Raw genomic sequence first — 18059 nt, 5'->3', positions numbered from 1 at the left:
GGGATGGAGGTGCAGTGACTCAGTATCCAGAGTTGTATTTCTGTGACCAGAAAAGCGAAAAGAGTCCCAGCTGAGAAGAGTAACTTGCAACTGCTAGGAAGAGGGATTTAGAAGAATCGTGTGAAAGGAAGAATTGCCGCCTTCATGGCAGGAAATGGCTGGAGGACACACCGGGGCCTTGGCAGGGGAAGGTCAGTGTGCAGGTTKGCTTTGTGGAGGCCCAGAGGAGGTGGCTGAATGGTGTGGACGGCAGGGAGCACATGGGAAATAAATATGGAGATTTAAGCTTGATTGAGAAATGAAAGGGCGTATTTCAGGTGCTGAGTAGGGATATCAGAGAGCCAAGTAAGCCTTCATGTCTAGTTGGTTGCACCTTGTTTTGTTTTTGCTTAGAGACAAATGCAGGTTATAGGTGGGTAACCATTGATGTGCATGAGTCATGTAAAACTAAACCATCAAGGTATTGCCAGCAGATCCTTTGAATGGGTAATTTGTAGCAGAGAGCTGGTTAGCTAAAACAGGCTGGGGATGAGAGTGCAATTTACTCTTTTCCTAGAGACAGTCTGATGCCCTGTTTTTCTGTTCACGTGTAACCCCTCCTGAGCCAGTCTTTGCCCCTCTCAAGCTTTGAAGAGATTGTCATATCTGAAAATATGTGATTTTCCTTTCCTTTTGAGAGTCATACAGCAAAATCTTTGCTTTCTTYCAAATCCTAATTCTCTGTGAATGAAAGAGCTTATTTACTATACATCCTTCATTTTGAAACTGATAAATGTGCATACTGTGAAAAGTAGTGTGACATCTCCTTGCTCAGAGAGTTCCCTGCTGGTTTTGTGTTGCTTCAGATGCATTCTGGTACAGAGGTTGTCCTACCGCTGTTTCTGGGTTTATGGGATGGTGTCCCCTGAGACCACAGTCACTTTTCTCATGTGAGAAGCGAAGKGTGTGAGAAATCTCATTCCATCTGAGACTTTCTTTTCATGTTACTGTCACTTTTACAGCTAGGTGAGATGTTTTTCTTTGGCATGGCAACTGTCTGACAAATGGTTAATTAGCAGCATGTTCTCCTTTTGATGTTCAAGTTGGTATGCATGGAGAAGTTGCTCAAGTGAGGGCTTAGCTGGCCATTCAAGTCCAAGTGTATTTATCTACAGTTGTTTTCTTTCAACCTGTTCAAGGTTCAGGGCCTTGGGCTGGTAACAATCAGCTACCAGGTTTTGTAGAGACACCATTTTTTGTGAGCTTCATTGACACTGGGGYTCTTCCAGCTTCTACTTGTTATGATCTCTTTTGCCATATGGGGCTTTTCAAACTGTTTTGTGTCTCAGTTTGATGTGTAACGCTTGAGTAATTTATTCAGTCTCCAGTAAAATTAATATAGAGTCACAGAATATCTAAGTTATAAGGGACCTGTAAGGATCATTGAGTCCAACTTGCTGCTCCTCRCAAGACTACCTGAAACTGAGCCATAAGACAAAAGCCRTTGTCCAGATGCTCCTTGAGCTCAAATAGGCTTTGTGCTGTGACCAGTTCCATGGATAGCCTGTTCCAGGGATGGGCCRCAATCCCAGTGAAGAGCCTTTTCCTAATGTSCACTGATCTTCCTCTGATGCAGCTTCATTCCATATCCTCATGTCTCTTGTCAATGAGCAGAGCCACTGGGCTCACAGGAGCCACAGGATTTAAAACTTCCTTGAAGCAAGTACATGGCATCCTTCATGGGGCTCCTTCTGAAAAATATGTGCTTGAAATTACCTGGGTAATATGGCAASCACACAGTTATTCAAGCCCAGACTCTGTAGGATGTGCTGTGTTGGTAGGCAGAAATATTCCTCTTTTATTTGTGTAAGAGGCCTATTTAGCCTAATTAGGAAGTTCTTTGGCAATGATGAAGCAGTGTGAGCACACAGGAAAGCAAAAAGCCCATCTCCACTGTACACAGATAGAGGGAAATGAGTAAATAAAATACGAGATCCCACAGTGGAAAGGATTATAAGCTGGCAAGAGACAGGGTTCTTATTGCTAGGTTGATATCCCTAATTGATATAAACATGAAGCCCTGTGCAATCTGTGGTAGTTAAAAGATATGCATCTAAATAATATTTAAATAGATTCTTGCATTTTTAAGACCCACTGGAGTGTAATTGTATTCAACTTAATTAAATGAACTGAAACCCCCTGATAACTGTGTTTTACTGTTCCTAAGTAAAGCACTCTCCAAAGAGACTATAAGAAGCTTAGTTAAGACAATAAAAAACCTGAGCCCAGCACCGTGAAGTTTTATATGAGCAGTTTTATATCTAGTTCATCTCGGTACTACCTACAGTGGTTGAGACTRTTAACAGTGCCGTAGCCCTGTTGAGAGTCAAAAGCCAAAGCTTCATGGAAATGCTTCAGGGCAGAGTCAGTCTTTCTGGATTTAGATTATTTGTAGGAATGTGGGGAGTTTATTTAAGCTGGCTTATTAATGCCTCCCCTCTGTGCCAGCAGCACAGGGCACATGGTCCCTGCAGGAGTGAGAGTTTGCAGGGATAGCACRGGCAGGCAGGTTGGGTAGCGCTGGTGAGGGGGAGCCTGGGCACATCTTGCCTACGGGAGTGACAGGAAACCATTCCTTCTGCTGCTAAGATTACAAGGGGAAACATGGCTTGCTGCCATGCTCAATTACAGTTGTTTCCTTTCCTGGTAAAAGACATCCCATCAGGAAGCGTTAGGAGTGAGGGCGAGGTTAGTCCCTGGTTATGTAGAAGTGTTGGGTGTATCCTCTGGGCTGCAAGCTGCTAAATTTCTAGCATGAAAAAAACAGAAAAATAGCAGACTTTTAGAAARCAGCAGTTTAAGCATCAGCATTCCGGCTTTCTACGGTTGGCAGCTGGGCTGCCCTCTGCCCTTGCAACAGTAAGTCAAGGGCAGCATCTCTGGGGCCCGCAGTACCCTGTGCTGCTGAGTGCCACAGCCAGGATTGCTGGTTTCCATTRCCTACTCCCAAAGAAGAGACAAGATCCTGTCATGCCTTGGTGCTCCGGGCAGTATTTTTTCACTCTTTGTTAAAACAAAGTTTGAAGTGAAGGTGGATATTCCAAGATTTCCTTTGCCCTTTCTGAAACCTTAACAGGGGTAGCTGAAGGGCTCCTTCCTCTTGGAAGTCAGCCTCTGAAATGGCACAAGTGGGAGTAAGTATTTGTGCTTGCTGTCATACCCAACTTCCTAAGAGCAGCATTTCTAAACTCTGGGGTGCTCCTTGCCGGGTTGGGTGATGCAAGGTGCAAGGCTGCCCTGTAGCTCTTGCCATGTAAGTGCAGATGAGGTGACAGGCTCATCCAGACATGAGAAACGTGGGGCAATTGTATCCCTGTTGGGCTTTCCCAGTGCTAGATTTCCTGCAGAGTGGGAGAGGACTGTGCTCTCTACTCTACTCTTCAGTAGCTGTAGCTGRGGGGAAGATCTCCTGCAGGATTTAGCTGCTGGGGTGGTAAGAAATGAGGGAAGGCATGGAGTGTTTTGCTTTACTGATGCATCTCCAAAGTCAGTACTTCTGGGTTTTGGTGGGCTGGGGGAAATTGCTGTCTCTAGGGAGCTGCCCAGGATCCTGTGCCTGGGTCTTGAAGTAAAGCAGCAAGGAGGACACAGTAGTACCCTGAAGGGGCAGGGGGAACAGAGAAAGAAGGATGAGAAGGGCTTTTTTTTGAGTGAACTTCCCTTTATCTGGACAAGCTATGTMCTGCTTCTGCCAAATTCTCCAGATGAAAAGCGTAGCCCAGGCTGTTATTCTCTCCTGCCTTAACACTTGGAAAAGTACTTCTGTTAGTAAAACTAGGACATAACCATTACCAAAGTTTGCTTTCTCTGAACAACTTTAACACCTTGGCGAAATACTGTAAACAAGACTTGCTGAGCTTACACAGTTGTCCTGGGATACTGTTGATTACTCMGTTTGTTTTATCTTTAAATACCCAAGTATTTTTTCTTTAGCTGTTTTCTGTTTCATTTTTTTAGACTACTATTTCAATGATTACTCACACCTCAGTAATGTAGTCCCATATAGCACAGAAGATTTGATTTTGTCATACTGTTACTACTAAATGTAAGGAAAAGAGCTTTTATGAGACCTGCTTTACTAYTGCAACTGCTATGGCTAACTCTCTGAAATACTAATTTCATCACCTACTTGAGATGTTTGGCTTTTGCATATCTATTTCATTAGACCCTAACTTATCTCAGACATGAAGCCACCCCCGTAATATATGCTAAATTTCCTGAATCTGAAACAAGAAATTCMCCTCCATCTCCTTAATGGTGCTTTAATCAGATGTATGTACATTTTTTAACCCTYGCCATTCTTTTGTTTACAAACGTTTCTGCTCCAGGTCTCAGGCTAGAACCCACTGCAGCTGGTGCACATGAAGTGACAAATTTTCACTCAATCTGAGAAAAAGTCTTAGGAAATAGTGTGCCAAAGAAGCAGTGMGAGCAAGTGGGACAAACCTAATGAGAGGTGATGTTAAGTGCAGCTATTACATGTCTTAAGGAGTAAACTTTTTCTGCTTTACCAGCTGACAGTGGCAACTTGTACATGACTGCTAACCAGTGCTGGCCTTTTAGATATCAGAACAGACAAAGCATTTTGAGTTACCTTTTGATGAGCTTAGTGCAGAGCACCTCAGGGAAAGGAGGACAGAAGATAATATACTGTTATTAGGTAAGCTGGACATTAAAAATGCTTTGAACTAACTTTCATGAATAAAATTTGCGTATGTTCTTGTCTGTCAAGAGCTGATTCTGCTTGTGATAAATACCTACTTTTAAAGTATGTTGGAATGGACATTTGCATAGATGCATTTTTTTTTTTGTTAGCATGCATGCATTTTTATTTTTTCCTTAGAGGACTTCCTTGGTTTCAAGCCACAGAGAGGGATCCCAGCAGACTTTCAATTCTTTTTTAATTTACAGAGGAAAAAGCAGAAATCATATTCAGAATGTTTTTCCTGAGATGCTTTGTTATACCTTCTTGACAGAGACTTTGGGACGTAAAAAGAGGGGGGAAAACGACTATGGTGTTGATGGTGAAGGAAACACTTTGCAGAATTTTGAAAAGAGTCAAAAGTTTTTTTTTTATGTAAAGATAGGGCTAAGTTTCATATATATGTGTATAAAAGAAGAAAACTGACATAACTGTGGTTTCATATGAATTTTCTGGGTCTAGAGTGAATGTTCTCTGAACTCAGTGRATTATATCAGCTATTTCAGATAACTACTGCAAAATCTTTGATATCAAAGTATACCATTGTGCTTTCTGCTTATGGTACAGAATCTACAACCATTTTAACCATGCTGCAGAGAGCTTGATACAGTAGTATTAGATCTATTTTTGTAACTGTCTATAAAGCCGTATAGTTTAATGACTCAACTCTCAGATGCCATAAAAATTAATGGAAAGTCTATTGAGTTGGTCTTATCTGTATGTTCTCTTTGTTCTCACAGTGTCCAGCTATACAGAGGTCAAGGGAACCATGACAGCTTTTCAACAGCCTCAAAAATAGCTGTTCTCAATATAAAAATGTCATGACTTGTAGACTGGATATTTTATGCCTTCTTCTGAATATCAAGGCAAGCGCTGGCCGCCTGGCCTTACACTTCTGTCTCATTCACATTTCTGACCCTGCCGACTGTCAAGACAGACTTTGAACCTGTCATTGCATGGATGGTGGAATTGTTAACTCTGCTGAATGGAAGATTGTTCTTTCTGAGCCTTAGAAATTGAAAGGAATATTTCTCTAGCAGCTTGTTGGGTTCATTATTTTGAAGCTGTGCCGGAAGGCAAAACACCATCCCTGTTCCTATCAGAAATACACTGGTAGCAAAGGACAGGTAAAGAGGGTCAGAAATGTGTAACAGATAAAATTATCATGAAGCTCTGCAGACTTTCCTACAGATGCCTGTGCTTGCTGCGTATTGCTGCAAGAGATAGCAAGCTCTAGCCAGAGAGGTGGATGCAGGTTTAACTCTTCTGTTTTGAAAAGGTTAGGATTTGATTTTAAATCTGCCTCCTTAGAAAGAAGTGTGAARTAACCTGGAATACAGTGTCTCAAATTAATCAACTGTGGCCTGAATTCATGTATTAGTATATTTTGCAATGAAGGGCGTTCTGCCACCAGTCCAAGGTTGCTTAGGGAAGAAAGCAAAGTTCCTCAAGCTTTTATGGTTAGTAAAAAGACCTAAAAAGGGCTGGCATCTTAGTCAAAGTTGSCCCATGAAAATCTGAGCATCCCTTGCTTTCTAGCTAAGCTGGTTCTGCTTAACTTTAAACATCTCATAGGATATATGCTATGTAGATGAAGTCCTGTCAAAACCGGGCTGTTTATTAGGCACAAACATGTTTTTCTTCAGTAGATATTCCTATTTCATTGCTTTTTGGTTCCTCCTCCTTACCCGTCTCCCCTCCCCAGACAAACCTGTTTACTCTGGATCACATCCTGGCTTTCACTTCTTAGAGCTGTCCAAACCAAAGGTATTATTGAAATGCAGGGTCATGTTCCACAAATTTTCAGAAGGCTGTTAAAATCTAACTGCCAGAAATAAGCTACTAATGTTTACAGTGACTCTCCACATAGTAGTCCTGTGTTCCAGGCACGGAAATGGATTTTTCTCATCTGAAGCTGTGAAGGTCACAAAACATGCCTTTGCCAGGGCATAATTGCAAAGTGTTGTGAAAGAGCACCTTCCCTTCCCTTTGCCAGTGACATTGCCACATTCATTTATACTTTAATAGGAAAAAAAGTCGTATTGTCTTCCTCTCAATTTCTGACTTGTTCCTAAGATCCCAGATTATGCACGTGCTATGGCCACAGCTGCGGTGGTTTTTAAATTTTGAACTCGTATGGTTGCATTGTGTGCTGTAATCTGCATTGCCATGTGCAGATGGAGACCCATCTGTCTCGCTGAACAAACAGGCTTGTAGCATCCACATCTTTTTTACATTTTTGAGGTTCATGCAGTTACATGAATATCCCCCAGTGGCTAAGAGAGTGAGCTCATATACCCAATAATCAAGACCTCTTTCCTGACATTCCTAATATCTGCTGGAATTGGAGGTGGATATGACGGAATACACAGCTTTGTAATACATTTTTCAGATTCTGAGATGGAAAAGCACAGACTGAAATAGTTGCATTTTTGGAAGTTTTTTATAAAAATTTTATTCTGCATGGAGATTTATGCAGAAAGTATCCATGCTCTGCTAGGGCCTAATATTTAGATACACATACAGGTTCATGAAATGTATGTGTTACTTAGCAAAGTCTATTATTCCTCCTCAGCTATTAGTGTTTTCATTTTATTACTACTATTAAAATATTAATGTATTTTTACCTTACTTTGCAGCCAGCAGAACTCTTTAGCAAAACATTTTCTCTTTTACACTTTCAGATGTCAAATACAAAGGATTCTGCCAAGGCGTTAAACTAACTGATGTGCAGTGACYGATAAATTCTAACTTTATAATAAGTGTCAAATCATTCCAACTTTTCTTTGTAGTCACTCCATTAACAGGATTCCTAGTGGATTCCATTGGTATTCACATGCATATCAGAACTAATTCACTGGGAATTTCAGGGCAATTCATCATTTTGCTCTGTGTTTTATGATGTCAAAAAATGTTGCATGCATACATTATAAAATTGAAATTTAGGAACATTCTTCACAACCAGAAATAGAAGTCTGAGATAACTGCTGTTTTCATTAGACTGTTTTATTAAATCTTCATTTTACATTTAGCCCTTTATAAATAATGGCTTRTTTACTTTCCTGGCTATCAAGCTATTTTGTGGAAAGGTTTCAAGCAGTAGTGAAGTCTTAGGGGAAATATGTTGTAACTTTTTACCAATAAAGTGTTTGGGGAATGGATTTCCTGCTCAATATTTTTATTGCTCGTGAATTTTTTTTCCACCAGAGAAGATCTGTGGGATTATATAGCTGGAACATTGCAGTTTGCATGGCAATAAACACAATTGGTGTAAAGCACTCTTGATGCTAGCATTTCTTTTAACTGTTAAATTTGTAACAAAATTAGAGATTTTATTATGGGGTCTTTGTTTTAAAATCTGACAATTCAGAGTGTTTCAGAAGCTTCTGAATTACAGACATATCAGCAAGAACAAATTTGAAATTTATTTTTTCATTGCTCACATAAGCTGTTTCAAATATGCAAACCCATCTATAAAAAAATGGGACATAGTGGTACATAATTGAAAAGCTTATTATAAATTGSATTGGCTTATTATTTTTTGTATCAAATAACTATATTTTTGCCTACCTGTGAAAATAAAATGGCATTCCACATTTGTCTAAACCTATGAAAATTAACACTGGGTCTTACTCTTTATGCCTCAGAGTGAAATATTTTTAAAATATTGTTAGTATGAATTATTTTTATATTTTATTAATTATTCTAAACATTTTTAAAAAAAAATTCAGACTATTCCTTTGACTCTCTTTGTAAGGGGATGCCTGACTTATTAAGCTGGAGCTAATGTTCTGCATATCAATGTTTTTAAACGCTTGAAAACAAGATAGAAATGCAAAGCACACTGCTGGTGATTTTATGTGAAACRGTTTAGAATTATTTGGGGAAATTAGGGGGGTTGATTTAAAGAAGTTTAAAATGCCATTGTTCAAAATTCGTCTTCAGATTAGTTATACTTGTGGTTTGATGATATTTAAAGTACGTCTTCTTGGCCATTATTAGTGCAAGTAGAAAAATGAAGCATCATCTCTTAAGTTTTGCCATGTTTTTGTAGAGCTTGAAGAATATAGGAGGATGATGGAGATAACTCTATGTAGGGATCAAATTTGAGACCAAATAAATCAAATATACAATCCTTTGTTAAGTTACAACACTTACATGAAACATGAGCGGATGCTGCGGGTGGTGAGATACTTGCTGTCTTTGGCTTTGGTTTAGTTGTGTATCTCTATTGTGAAAAAAACCAAGGCTTTTTGCATTGTCTGCATGCATAAACTCATAAAAGCAGCTCTTGGYCACAGACACAAATGATTCAATCATCATTTTTCACTGCAACTTTCTGGCAAGCTGAGGTGCAAATGCAAGTGTTTGTGATTTTGTTCTAATTTTGAAGCTAGGGGGCTTCAAACCCCAAAGCTGTCCAYGCTGGAGGAGGGTGCACGCTGCCTTTATGGAGTGGCAACTGTGTAAAGCTATAGCTGCCTATGGTCTGGTACCCTGGCAAAAGCCAGTGGTTGTGTTGTAATGACTTTATGTCAGCTGTCTATTCTTGTCTCTAGGATCTTGTGGTTTTTTTTTCTGTTCCTTCATCTCTTTTTTTTTTTTACATTAAGCTTGTTTTCATTTAAGCATAGCCCCCTCATGCAAGCCCCGAGGGCTGCCAACAATCCTTGCTGTCAGTCAGGCAGGGTGGTGTCTGCAGCTCCGCTCCTCTGGACACTGCGGCACTGATGGACTGGGTCACTTGTGAATAGCTCTTTCTTTGCAGCCACGTGCTGCTGGCAGTGGGACCATCCACATTCTGTGGGCTCTAATTGGGGTGCTGCAATCGAGCTAATTTTGCTCTAGGGACAGTCAAAGCCTTCAGACTAGTAGAGACTACCTTTAAAAATAGCACAGTGAACTGCACGCCAGCCTAAGTGAAAAATGAGCACTTGTTAGCTGTGTTTGACCCATTGGCAGTGGCATTGCTGTGCTGCAAACGGTCCATGACCACATGTCCGAGGAGTTGTGGGAAAGTGTAGGGAGGAGCACTGGAGTGTTCTGAGATCCTCAGCTCTGTCTGGCTCTGAGCTGGGCTGAAGATGAAGTGATATGCTTGGATCTGGAGTATTTCAGACATTTTCAAAGTCATTAATTACCTTCAAAAATTACACCTATTTTAGAGCAGGTTTACTCTATGAAATGTATGGTTTCCAAATTGTGTGAGGAGACAGACTGATAAATAGGCAGTTTTCAAATTGTTCTACAAAATGATGTTTTCCTGTTTTGCTTYTCTATCATTACTGTTTCCACCTTTTATACTCTTAACTGGCAAAGTTTTCAAGGAATAAACAGACTCTGGCTGGGGAAGATACTCCAAAGTGGGAAATTTTGGTAACRCTTAGAGAGGGATGTTTGTTATGATCGAGTGGCTGGGATTCAGATGTCACATCATCTCTTTGGAAGGCATATGGGTTCTCTTATTGCTCATAAAAGTGAGCAAATAAAGCAAAGTAGTTTTTTGAAAATGCAAGCTCACATCCCCCTAAATTTTGGGGATGTGAGCTCTGCAAGTRTTTCTGGGGAATCTGCAGAAGTTTCAGGAGATACCTGGTGTGCATGTGGAATTGCACTAAATGAGTAGAAAGTGGTTTTCACAAACTCTGAGGTTTAATAGGCTTTCACTTTGATTTAAATGGGAATGTTTTTTCCAATGCTCTGGAAGTGCTGCTTCAATRGAACAGAGCTTCCTCTTCAGCATAGTCCAGAGCCCTGAAAGTGGGACTACGTGCTTATTTTCAAATAACAACAGATTTAGTAAGGTGTGGTTACTAATCAAGAGTTCCTCCTAGCTCATATGCTATAACGCAACCCTRTAATTTATGCAATTTATGTTATTAGCATAATTAGTTTTACATTATTTCTCTATTGCTTAGCTTTTTCTTAATAATCAAGACATAATTTTATATTTATATGTATGCATCTGTTAACAGCAGCAAGGAAATAATAGTCTGCAATGTACTCTTTTTCTTTTTTCAGGATTGGCGCAGAGAGTAGGTTGTTACCTTTTAAAGAATGAGTACAGTAAAATATCGGCTCTTTCATAAATTAGACAAATAGGGATGCAAGATTACTCCATCCCATCTTATGGATGTATTTTAAGTGTGCATATTGTATTCACCCAACACCTCACTCCACAGGTGCAGCTTATATATCTGATGTTTAGAAAGATTTCTCATGCCACTTCAAATCCAGCCTATTTTTTTTGTTTTGTTTTGTTCTGTTCTTATTTTCTTTGTTCATCATTTTCCAAAGTATGAATTTGGATTGTAATTGACAAATTATTACAATTAGATTTCTGGCTATGACCATTTCATCAGCAGTATAGCAATCCTCACTTGCAAGGCTGACATTTGGGACTCAGAAAACTATGTCTCCACCTCCAGTACATCTTAAAAGACCAGCTGGCAGAGTGTCTTTGTGAGTGTCATTGTTTGCAGTCTGGCTGATTTGGCTTATAAGCAAGAAATTYAATGGTTTTAGTTGGTGTTGGTCATTGTCACAAAGCAGGGCTACTCTCAATAAAAAAGGTCAGTGAAATGTATGTAATGACTGGCCCATGGAAGAATGGGCAATTGCTTGAGAGAAGCAGATGCAATATGAGTATATGTTGGTGGGAGGGAATTGAGGTGCCTGGGGATATATTGTTCCATTGCTGTGCATGGCTGTCACTGCCTTCTTTCTCTCTGTAGGATTTAACAAGGTCCCACCTGATTGTGAGGAGCTATTGTGGTACTGCAGTTCCCAAGTGTTCTTGCTGTTAGTGTGCTCTCCAATAGGGATGGAGAGGATGACCTGAGCACCATGTGCTGGATGTGTTGCAGGGAGGGGGTTCCCTTCACAGTTTTGGTGCTACCTTTAAATTAGAATTTTAAAATTGATTAGCCTGTTTTCTTTGTCTCCCCTGTAGGACGGTTCACTGGGAAATATTGATGATCTGGCACAGCAGTATGCAGACTACTATAACACCTGCTTCACAGATGTGTGTGAGAGGATGGAAGAGCTGCGCAAACGGAGGGTTTCCCAAGACCTCGATTTGGTATGTAGAAAAGTTACAACTTTATTAACAAATTATTGCCATTCATGCTCCAGATCAAGAGTCAATATTACAGCTTGAGGAGTTCTATCCAGGGAAATAACTCTATGTGGTAGTGTTCACGCACGCAAACATTTCAGCCAATTCAATTAAACGCTTGGAATTAGCTGGATTACTTTTTTTTTCTAGGTATTTGTTATGATTCATTAAGCCTTGGAATCTGTATTTCTTATTTCTTCTTTAATTAGAGTGGTTTTTTGCTTGCATACATTTGGTTGCAATCCWCAGCTCTTGGAGGCAAGATACTGTCTGATAAAAGGATTGTTTCCTTGCTCCAGGATGCTCCCAGTGTGACCACAGTGAAACTCTGCTGGTTTTCAGTTGCACTGTACAAACTGTAAAGTGGTGCTTCTCAGAAGTCCAAGGTGCAAATACTGGTTCCAGGCTCCCAAATGTAAGCAGTTCTGTGAACTTCTTCCCATTATACATTATAGAAGCTGTAGTAGGTAACATTGAGTCACAGAGCCTCTCAGGAAGGAACCTCCAGAGGTCTCTAATCCAGCATTCAGCTCAATGTAATGTCAACACTGAATTCAAATCAGGTTGCTCAAGACTTTATCTAATCCAAGGATGGAGGATGCTTCGTGCTCTTCATAGCAAACTTCTGGTTTTAAATTATAATCTGTGAGATCCTCCYCATGGCAATTTATATCTGTTGTCCATTGTTCTCATGCCACACACCTTTTTGATAACCTCCCCATCGATGCTAGGAGATCTTGAAACTGTCTTTTCCGACAGCTGAATCTCCCAGCTCTTCTTGTAGGGAGTGGGCACAAGTCCTTGAGAGAACCTTGGTAATAGCTGTATCTGATGATGCATATTATTTAAGGCTGCTGTCTTTCTTTTTGGGATTCCAGGATAGGAACTGAGAGGCTTCCAGATCTTGTAGAGACTACAAGCTTAAGTTACRCAATTAATGGCAGAATCAAGACAGGGAGACATCTCGTCTACCCCAMTGAAGTTTGTTAGTTCCATCTTTATTTTTAAATGGAAAAAAAAGCAAGTGTATTTTACAGGTCTGTTGCTGCCAARAAGTTCCAAGGGTTAAACAAAACACTATTGCAGGAAATTCTTTTATAGACAGACCCTTGAGGCTTCTGTGCAGAGAAGCTGGCACAGAATTGTGGTTCTCATGAAAACCCCCACACCTGGCAGGCCTGGTATTCTCGGTAGCTGCTGGCAGCAATGAAACCTCCTTTCCTGGTGCTCTTGGAAGGCAGCTCCTGTGCTGGGTAATGAAGTGTGCCTTATGGTGGGAGAGGACTCCCTTCCACTTAGACAGATGGGCCTAATTTGGCTCCYTTCACTTCCAAAGTTGCAGAAGCCAGGCTAGAGAAAGCCATGTGAGCTTAATTAACTCRCATCAAAGGTGCGGATCTTCATGCTGGTTTAAATAGATGTGAGCTAACCCAAGACAGACCAGCGAGTGATTCATTCTACTCAAGAGAAACTATAGTCAGAGAAAGYGTGTGCAAAAATATCCTGAGATTCCTCTTCAGTGTCTCTGATACTGAGTTTGCTTACTATAGTGGTCTAGTGATGACTTCTTGAACTGTCAGGTCAGGGAGAACACAATGTGATTGAAAATTAAATTAGTGCTCCATTTTTGCTTCATCTGTCAATCCTCCAGTGCTGACTGCAGCTGAAACTTGCTCTTACCAAAAAGTAGGCAGGCCTGACTCAGGTACACAGTGAGAGCAAAATGTAGACCAGAATGTAATGTCAATGTAATAGAGAAGTATGCCTTTTGATAATATGCGGTAGAAAAGGAGTTGGTTTAAACAGCAGAGCTGCTGAAGTTGCTGCAGAAGTGCTAATAKGAAAGACATAATGGAAGAGTGGCTCGTTTGTTTTTCCTCCCTTCACACCTTGAGGAAACATAGTGTGTTGGCAGAGGTTTGGGGATAGTGAGTGGGGAGTAGTGCTGGGGGCAATGCCAGCTTCATAGCATATCCCAGGTGTGCTGTGATAGCAAAAAAAAAAAAAAAAAGCACCAGATAGCAAATGTATGCAGCTGCAACATTATTATGCACCAGTATTGTTTCTCTGCCAACTTTTCTATCAGGGGTGAGGAGGGACAGTGCTGTCTCAACACTCTCTCTTCCCAGCAGTGGGGTTGTGCCAGAGCTGGAGGTGGGCAGTGTATCAGCTCTTCCTCCCCTCCCCGATGGTCTTCTCCTCTCTTTATCAAAGTGAACAGAGCAGAGCTGAAATGCATGGAGTATTGGTGCAGATTTTCAGGAGTTTGCTGGAGCGACAGTTACTCAATCCATATGAAAATGCCATATGAGTGYATAATAATGCTTAGCAGAAACATAAAAGGCCAAGGTTAGATTGCTGCTTTTACTGAATGCTCTGAACAAAGAGAGAGGGCAGGCCACCCCAGGGGTCGAAGCGTCCTCTAAACCCTGCACAGAGAGGCCCTGTCAGGAGGAGCAGTGTAATAACAAAGACATGCCTGATCTGGCAGAGCTTTGGCAGGAACATGTATTTAGCACCGGCTCGCCCAGATTGCCCTTTGTGGCACGTCTGCTGGAAGGACAGAAATATGAGCTGTTTATTGCGGCTTCTGTACACTTTGAAATAATTTAAGCTGTTTGGGCACAAGTGTTGATATCTTGATATTGTGTATTGTACTTTCTAATCAGCTCTCCAGCCTTTCCTATCACACCATGGCCATTTCAGTCAAGATATCCTGCTCTGAAGTTGAATTTTTAAAAAATCACTCGGTAAAATTGTTTGGGAAAGCAGCATATCTTGTAACAAAACAGTGGGTGCAGATGGAGCTGAACACAGAGTATTATTCTAAATGGCAATGCTGTCAAGGATTGTTAGTTGTCCCTAAACACGATAACTGCTTTTTTTGTTTGGAATTTTGCCTATGTTTTTGCAATAGAGAATGTGCTTGGGTTTGGACRCTAGTGTTTGTGAACAGCATGGGAGTTGTCCACATTTCCTAGCATTTGGCCTATTCCTGTACACCATGTGGGTTTTTGGCTAAGGAAAAACTGCAGGTGGAGTAGATATAGTGGGTGTTCAGGTCCATAATAAATGTAACACTGGYAATATTGAAGTGGACATCTGCTAAAATGCAGTTATGGCCAGAGAAGTGACTCTGTGAGGATGGTATTTTGAAACTGCTCATATGACATCCTTGTCTTTAAATTGGAGAGATGGGAATCYGTGGGTGTATAAGGAATTGGCTGGATGGTCACAGTGAAAGGGTTGTGGTCAATGGCTCCATATCCAAATGGACATCAGTGACGAGTGGTGTTCCTCARGAATCAGTGTTTGGATTGGTGCTGTTTAACATCTTTACTGGCTCCATGGAGAGTGGAATCAAGTGCAYCCTCAGCAAGTTGAATGAAGTGGTCAAACATGCTGGAGGTACRGGATGCCATCCAGAGGCACCTGGAAAGGCTTGAGAGATGGGCCGTGAAACCTCAAGAAATTCAACAAGGCCAAGTGCAAAGTTTCTTGTTGTGCTTCTAACATCTATATAGTCTTCATAAGTCCAGGCTGTGGATGGTTTTAAAAGATGCTCAACAACGAGTTTTTTGATTACAGATGGAGCTGACCATCTAGGTAATGTCATCACATRAAAATGGTGTGTCCAGCAAGAAAGAGTGGAGAAAAAGTAGAGTAATTAGTAATTTGAGTGGCAGAGTAATAAGGCTTTAGCCTATTTAGAGGTGCATTTGTCTGGTATAGTACTACTAGTTGGMAGTATCATCAGGCTACCTGAGACACTAGGCAGCCTTTGCTGAAGTGYAGTTAGTGCTTGATGTATATTTTAAAAATGTGCAAAGGAGTTAGCCACCAAAGCTGGAATTGGGATGCTGCAGGTGTTTGTGACATGTGCCTGTGTCTGCTCTATAGCTGGCACTGACCATGTCCACTATTCCTTGCATCTTATATTAAAATTTCAGGATTCTGGAATAGACTGCTTATTCCTGCTATGAAATTATGACCTCTGCTTTGCAAATTCAGTACTGGCTGCTGTTACTATTGTCCTGAGAGGACACCTCTATATTTTGCTGGAACAGGATCCCACTGTTTTGTTTTGTCTCACTGGCTGCAAGAGGCCCTTCAAAGTATAAACAACATCTGAGTTGTATTAAAAAGCACAAAAAAAAGCTGGAGAACACAGATAAAATGTTTTAATTTTTTGAGTATTGTCATACTTTATGGAGTAGACACACAGAAGAAAAAGTAGCAGTAGAAYGTGTGGTCTTTCAAGCCTCATTGTGGGGCTTTTTTTTCTCAGTATAGATTGAACTAGAGGGGATTTAGTTGAACATGAGGTTTATAAGGTAGATTTACATGTGTGCAGTCTCAGTCTCTCAGTATTTTAGGCTTGTCTTTTTAAGTTAAAATCATACTGGCACTCTCATTAATGGAGATTTTCAAAGGTAGACACAATGGAAATTCTGCAGCAGACAGACTATTTTTAGCATCTCATGTCACACACCAAGACAGCAAAGGCRTTTAAATATAGAGCTAGTATTAAACGTGAAAATAAAGCAAGACTTGTTCCATATGCAGCAAAGTGAATTCCATTCTTAAACAGTTCTTAGTTCACTYAGTACTAGCAGACTAAGTAAAAATATCTTAACTTTCTGCAAGCTAATGATCTCCTGCAGTCTCACCACTATTTTTATTGGAAGACCACATCTGAATAATCCCTTAGGCAAAATCTGTTCATTTATAGGCTGGAGACACAGCAGACTGTGCAGCTGTGATGATTTGGGTGACTTTATCTTCTTTTCRTATTTTTCAAGGATCCTTGCTTTTTGGAGTGGGTTTTTCTGTTTAACACTTCTGGTCTTCTGAAGTGTTTTTGACAATTTTTGTCATTGTTACAGGAAAAATACGTTGTCTAAGGTTTTTTGGGATTTTTTTTTCTGATAGTACTGTTATGAACAAAATGTTTATATTATAAATAGAAAAAATAACTTCTGGCAGTCTGACTGGTAACTGCAGAGGGCAGAAATTCTCCTTAGCCTTATAGGTGTTCTTCTAGGTATTCTCAATCTTCTAACATCATTTGTTATAATTTTCTTGTCCCTTTGCATACAGTAGGAAATTTTACTTTGAACCTTAGATCAGTTGAATATATTCCTACTGTGCTCTTCTTTTATTCCAGAAACAGCACAGATGTGCTGAAACTGACAGACTAGATTTGTATTAACTCTGTGATTTAATCTCATTGGAGCCTGAGGACTAGAGGGAAGGGGTAATTGATTGACTCACTTTAGCTCCCTTTGAGTATTTTTTTTCCTTTCTCTTCTTAGAATTCAAAAGTGACAGCAAARCTGGAAATGTACAGCATCATGCTGGTAAATTTCATTGCAAAGGATACAATCGTTAAAGAAGGAAATAAAATTGTCATTTAAGAAGATGCATCTCTGAGGGGRAAAAAAMCCCAAAACAAACCAAAAGAAACCAAGCCAGAAAAATTAAAACTAACAGACAAAATCAACTCAAACTCACCAAATTCTGTGGCAAACAGTTTTGGTGATGTGCAGCCCAACTTGCCATTCACATATTAGTAGATGTCCAAAATACCCAGCTGAGTGGCATTACTCTGGGAAAGACAGCAATGTGTATTGGCTGTTAGAAGAGTGTCAGACTTTTGTAATGTGATAGCAACTAAACCAACAGAGGRATGAACCTAAAAGATGTAATGTCTTCCATTAAGATTACTCTTCTTTGCCTTTGCATAGCATCAGCCTGACTCCCCAGGCAGCYCTTGTGTGCTCTCCTGTGGTTCCCCGGCCATTGCTCACCAGTCCATCTATATGTGTTGAAGACAGCTGGCAGCAACTTCAAATGCCAACTAATTGTAGCAGTAGCTTGTGCATCTTCTGAATCCCCAAGCAGGGGAACAACAGCATGTGTCCTCAAGGAATAGTAAGGATATTGCTCAAGAKGGATGTCTTGAAGTCAGTTGAAAAACCTCACTTGTAAGAACTGCAACAGCCTTGCAGGTCCTCAGGGAAGACAAACAGGTCTTAATCAATAATAAATCAAGAGCATGCTGTGATGAGAACGAGAAACACATCGGGAGTGTTTGTGCACATCTGGATGTGCTTTGGAATGTCTGTTTCTCTGCAGCAGAAGGATGCTCTTCCAACCAAGATGCCCAGAGGAAGGGCATCTGTGAATTCAAAGGGACTG

At 40.5% G+C, this 18059-nt stretch overlaps 1 protein-coding gene across 4 annotated transcripts in view; it reads left to right on the top strand.

Annotated features, from left to right (window-relative positions):
• LOC130572353 (SAM and SH3 domain-containing protein 1-like) overlaps positions 1 to 18059 on the top strand; it is a 519165-nt gene that overhangs the window by 409527 nt on the left and 91579 nt on the right. For all 4 annotated transcript variants that reach the window (XM_057363993.1, XM_057363992.1, XM_057363995.1 and 1 more), the window contains exon 2: positions 11694 to 11822. In XM_057363993.1, coding sequence (XP_057219976.1) covers positions 11694 to 11822 — 129 coding nt within the window. The remainder of the gene's footprint in view (positions 1 to 11693; positions 11823 to 18059) is intronic.

Source organism: Malurus melanocephalus, unplaced genomic scaffold, assembly GCF_030028575.1.
Source record: "Malurus melanocephalus ecotype Western Australia unplaced genomic scaffold, MMel_1.1 scaffold_33, whole genome shotgun sequence".
In the NCBI taxonomy this organism is placed as follows: Eukaryota; Metazoa; Chordata; class Aves; order Passeriformes; family Maluridae; genus Malurus; species Malurus melanocephalus.
The sequence above is the reverse complement of the archived record's forward strand: the minus strand, read 5'-3'. Positions and strand labels throughout refer to the sequence as shown.